General features: G+C 49.0%; 1 protein-coding gene across 1 annotated transcript in view; it reads right to left on the bottom strand.

Annotated features, from left to right (window-relative positions):
• Positions 1 to 2,789: 2,789 nt before the first annotated feature.
• The window catches only part of LOC130587642 (zona pellucida sperm-binding protein 3-like), a gene marked incomplete at its 5' end in the record, with an annotated part of 7,006 nt that continues 4,788 nt past the window's right edge, over positions 2,790 to 5,007 (bottom strand). Inside the window, one exon of the mRNA XM_057388619.1 lies at positions 2,790 to 3,005. Within this exon, the coding sequence (XP_057244602.1) occupies positions 2,866 to 3,005 (140 nt within the window). The remainder of the gene's footprint in view (positions 3,006 to 5,007) is intronic.

Below are 5,007 nucleotides of genomic sequence, written 5' to 3'. Positions count from 1 at the left end.
GGTTTTTTCCCCTTCCCATAGAATTTTCTGTGATTTCGGATTTTACTCCATTTCCGTGGGATTTTTTTTTGATTTTGGGTCAGAATGGGATTTTTCCCATTTCCCATGGAATTTTCCAGGATTTGGGGTCAGAATTGGGGTTTTTCTCCTTCCTATGGAATTTGGGGTTGGAATTCAGGGTTTTCCCATTTCTCATGGAATTTGGGGTCAAGACTGGGGCCTTCCTCCTTTCCCACGGAATTCGGGGTGGGAATTGGTTTTTTTCCCCTTTCCCACGGTATTTCCCAGGATTTGGGGTTTTTTTTCTCCCCAGATCCTGACACCGGCCAGACCCCAGGAATGTCCCCATCCCCTTTTCTGGGAAGCACCAGCGGCAGCCCCGGGCCCGACCCTAAAATTCCCTTTTTTTCCCATTAAAAAAAGGGGAATCCACAAGGAGTTTGGGATCGTTTTTTATCCTAAAAAATTCCTTTCATTTGGGGCAGGAATGGTGTGGGAATGGGGATTTTGGGGTGAGATTAGGGATTTGGGGAATTTTGGGGTGGGAATGGGAATTTTGGGGTGGGAATGGGGATTTTGGGGTAAGAATGGNACCCCAAATTTCCCCCAGGGGCTCAGCCCGGGCTGTTACGACACCTACAACGCCGACATCGACTGCCAGTGGATCGACATCACCGACGTCCCGCCCGGGAACTACATCCTCAAGGTGACATTTGGGGACATTTGGGGACAGTTTTGGGGTCAAAACCCCAATTTTGGGGTCAGAATTCCTGATTTGGGGGTCTCAATTGCCGATTTTGAGGACACAACTCCTGGTTTGGGGGTCAGAATTCGCAATTTTGGGATCAGAATTCCCGGTTTTGGGATCAGAATTCCCGATTTTGGGACCAGAATTCCTGATTTTGGGGTTGGAATTCCCAGTTTTGGAGTCAGAATTCCCAGTTTTGGAGTCAGAATTCCCGGCTTTGGGGTCAGAATTCCCGGTTTTGGGGTTGGAATTCCTAGTTTTGAGGTCACAATTCTCAGTGTTGGGGTCAAAATTTTGGTTTGGGGTCAAAACCCGATTTTGGGTTGGAATTCCCAGTTTTGGGGTTGGAGCAGGATCTTTCCATCATTGGGGTTTTTTGGGGGGTGATTTTCCCATTTTTTTCCCAATTTTCCCTGTGTATTTTGGGGGTTTTCCCCCTGATTTTCCCTTTTCCTCTTTATTTATAGGATTTTTCCTCCTGAGATTCTTCCTCTTTATTTTTGGGATTTTTTCCCACTTTTCCCACATTTTGAGCTCCAGCCAAATCCCAAACCCCAAATCCCAAATCCCCCATTCCCACTCCCCCAAGGAGATTTTGGGGGCCATAATTCCCAGTATGGGATCATTTTGGGATTGGGGCTGTTCCTTTGAGAATTCCTTTAGGAAATCCCCATTTTTGGGCCGATTTTTCCCATTTTTTTTTCTGGAATATTTTTCCTGACCGATTTTTCCCGTTTTCCCCATTTTTAGGTCCAGGTCAATCCCAAATATCAGGTTTTGGAGTCAGATTTCACCAACAACGTCGTTCGCTGCCACATCCACTACACCGGGCGCTTCGTCTCCGCCTCCAACTGCCGCATTTCCCAGTAAGGAACCCTGATCCCAAAATAATTCCCTCTTTTCCACCCCAATCCCAAAAAAAAAGCCATTTTTTCACCTCATTCCCAAATAAATTCCCATTTTTCTGCCCCATTCCCCCCAAAATTCCCGTTTTCCATCCCATTCCCAAAAACATCCCATTTTTCTACCCCCATCCTGAAAAATTCCCTTTTTCCACCCCATTCCTGAACAAATTTCCATTTTTCCACCCCATTCCCAAAAAAATTCCCATTTTTCTGCCCCGTTCCCAAAAAATTTCCACCCCATTCCCAAAAATTCCCATTTTTCCACCCCAATCCCAAAAAAAAATCCCATTTTTTCAACCCCATTCCCTAAAAATTTCCACCCCATTCCCCAAAAATTCCCATTTTCCCCATTCCCTAAAAACTTTGACCCCATTCCCCGCCAAACAAATCTGGTTTTCCACCCCGTTCCTCAAAAATTTCCACCCCATCCCAAAAAAATCCCCGTTTTTCCATCTGCAACCCTAAAAAATTCCCATTTTTCTGCCCCATTCCCTAAAAATTTCCACCCCAATCCCAAAAAAATTGCTGGTTTTCCACCCCATTCCCAAAATATTCCCACTTTTCCCCCAGGAAAATACTTTTTCCCATTTCTGTTTCCCCTTTTTTCCCAAATTTCCCCATTTTCCTTCTTTTTCCAATTTCCCATGGAATTTTCCAGGATTTGGGGTCAGAATTGGGATTTTTCTCCTTTCCCACAGAATTTGGGGTTGGAATTCAGGTTTTTCCCCTTTCCCATGGAATTTGGGGTTGGAATTGGGGCTTTNTTTTTTCCCATTAAAAAAAGGGGAATCCACAAGGAGTTTGGGATCGTTTTTTATCCTAAAAAATTCCTTTCATTTGGGGCAGGAATGGTGTGGGAATGGGGATTTTGGGGTGAGATAAGGGATTTGGGGAATTTTGGGGTGGGAATGGGAATTTTGGGGTGGGAATGGGGATTTTGGGGTAAGAATGGGGATTTTGGGGATTTGGGGGTGGGAATAATTCAGAATTCCTGGATTTATGGGGAATTCTGAGATTTATTGGGAATTCTGGGATTATTTATTGACAATTTCATGATTTATTGACAATTCCTGATTTTATTGACAATTCCTGGTTTATTTATTGACAATTCCTGTATTTCCCAGGTATTTTTTCTGGTATTTTCCAGGATTTCCGGTATTTTTGGGATTTCCAGGATTTTCTGGGATTTCYGGTATTTTKGGGATTTGGGATTTATTGGTGATTTGGGGTTTCCTGTCGCTGTGTCTGGCAGCGCCCCAGGGCCAGCCCGGCTCCGGCCACYGCRGCCACYGCGGCCACCACGGCCACCGCCCAGGCCAGCGCTGTCCCCAGGGTCACCGCGGGGGCCACACCTGGGGGACAGCGAGGGGTCACAAATGGCACCGGGGACACCCCAATGTCACCCCAATGTCACCGATGGCACCAGGGACACCTCCAGTGTCACCCCCACTGTCACCCATTGTCACCCACAGTCACCCAGTGTCACATGGGGTCACCCACAGTCACCCACAGTCACCCAGTGCCATCTCCATTGTCACCCACTGTCACCAGCTGTCACTGTCACCCATTGTCACCCAGGATCAGTGACTGTCACCCATTGTCATCCATTGTCACCCAGTATTACCCAGTGCCATCCGCATTGTCCCCCAGTGTCCCCCAGTGTCMCCCAGTGTCACCCATTGTCCTCAGTGTCACTCACAACTGTGTCGCTGTCCCCCTGTCCCCGCTGTCCCCCAGTGTCACCCAGTGCCACCCCCAGTGTCCCCAGTGTCACTCACGGTTGTGTCCCTGTCCCCGCTGTCCNGAGAGCCGCGTCATCGCCGAGAGTGAGAAACGGCCCCAAAAAAACCCAAATTCCACCCAAAAATCGCCTCCAAAAAGCCCCTTAAACCCCCTCGAGAGCCGCGTCATCACCGAGAGTGAGACCCCACCGCAAAAACCCCAAAAATCCCCCAAAATCCCCTCAAAAATTCACTCAAAAATACCCCAAACACCCCGAGAGCCCCGTCATCGCCAAGAATGGGACCCCGACCCCAAAAACCAAAAAAATCCCCCCAAAATTTCTTTAAAAAATTCCCAAAAATCCCCTACCCCAGCCCTGTCATCATCGAGAGTGAGCCCCGACCCCAAAACCCCCCAAAAATCCCAAATTCCCTGATTTTGGGGGTCCCTGCCTGGTTGGGGTGGGGGTCCGCGGATATTTTGGGTTTCCCGGGAGTTTTGGGGGGGTCAAAGGAGTCCCCGGTCCGGGGTTCTCCGGGTATTTTGGGGTTCCCCCGGATATTTCGCGTTCTCCCCGGATATTTTGGGGGTCCCCCCATATTTTCGGATTTCCACCGATATTTTGGGGATGGTCCAGGATATTTTGGGGTTCCCCCCGAATATTTCGCGGTTTCCCCAGATATTTCGGGTTTCCCCCAATATTTCTCGGTCCCCCAATATTTCGGTGTTCCCTGGATATTCCGGGGCTCTCCGGGTATTTTGGGTTCCCCCGGATATTTTGGGGTCCCCCGGATATTTCGCACTGTCCCCCCGATATTTCGTGTTTCCCCCAATATTTCGCGGTTTCCCCCTCAGATATTTCGGATTTCCGCCGATATTTCGCGGTTTCCCCAAATATTTCGCGGTCCCCCAATATTTCGGGTTTCCCCCGATATTTCGCGATCCCCCCGAATATTTTGGGGGTGCCCCCGGATATTTTGGGGTGCCCCCAGATATTTCGCGATCCTCCCAATATTTCGCAGTTTCCCCAATATTTCGGGTTTCCCCCGATATTTCGCGATTCCCCCGAATATTTGGGGTGCTCCCCTATATTTTGGGGGTGCTCCCCGGATATTTTCGGGGTCTCTCCGGATATTTTGGGGTCCCCCTGAATATTTCGGGTGTCCCCCAATATTTCGGGTTTCCCCCGATATTTCGCGGTTCCCCAATATTTCTGGTTTCCCCCAATATTTCGGGTTTCCCCCAATATTTCAGGTCTTCCCCGCTATTTTGGGGTGCTCCAGGATATTTTGGGGGTGCTCCCCGGATATTTCGGGGTCCCTCCGGATATTTTGGGGTCTCCCCCGATATTTCGCGATCCCCCCAATATTTCGCGGGTTTCCCCCGAATATTTCGCGATCCCCCCGAATATTTGGGGTGCTCCCCAATATTTCGGGTTTCCCCGCTATTTTGGGGTGCTCCAGGATATTTTGGGGTGCTCCAGGATATCTTGGGGTTCCCCCAGATATTTCGCGATCCCCCAATATTTCGCGGTTTCCCCCAATATTTCAGGTTTCCCCCGATATTTCGCGGTTTTCCCCCAATATTTCGGGTTTCCCGGATATTTCGTGATCCCCCCCGAATATTTTGGGG

The sequence above is a fragment of the Malurus melanocephalus genome, unplaced genomic scaffold (assembly GCF_030028575.1).
Source record: "Malurus melanocephalus ecotype Western Australia unplaced genomic scaffold, MMel_1.1 scaffold_2184, whole genome shotgun sequence".
Classification (NCBI taxonomy): domain Eukaryota; kingdom Metazoa; phylum Chordata; class Aves; order Passeriformes; family Maluridae; genus Malurus; species Malurus melanocephalus.
The sequence above is the reverse complement of the archived record's forward strand: the minus strand, read 5'-3'. Positions and strand labels throughout refer to the sequence as shown.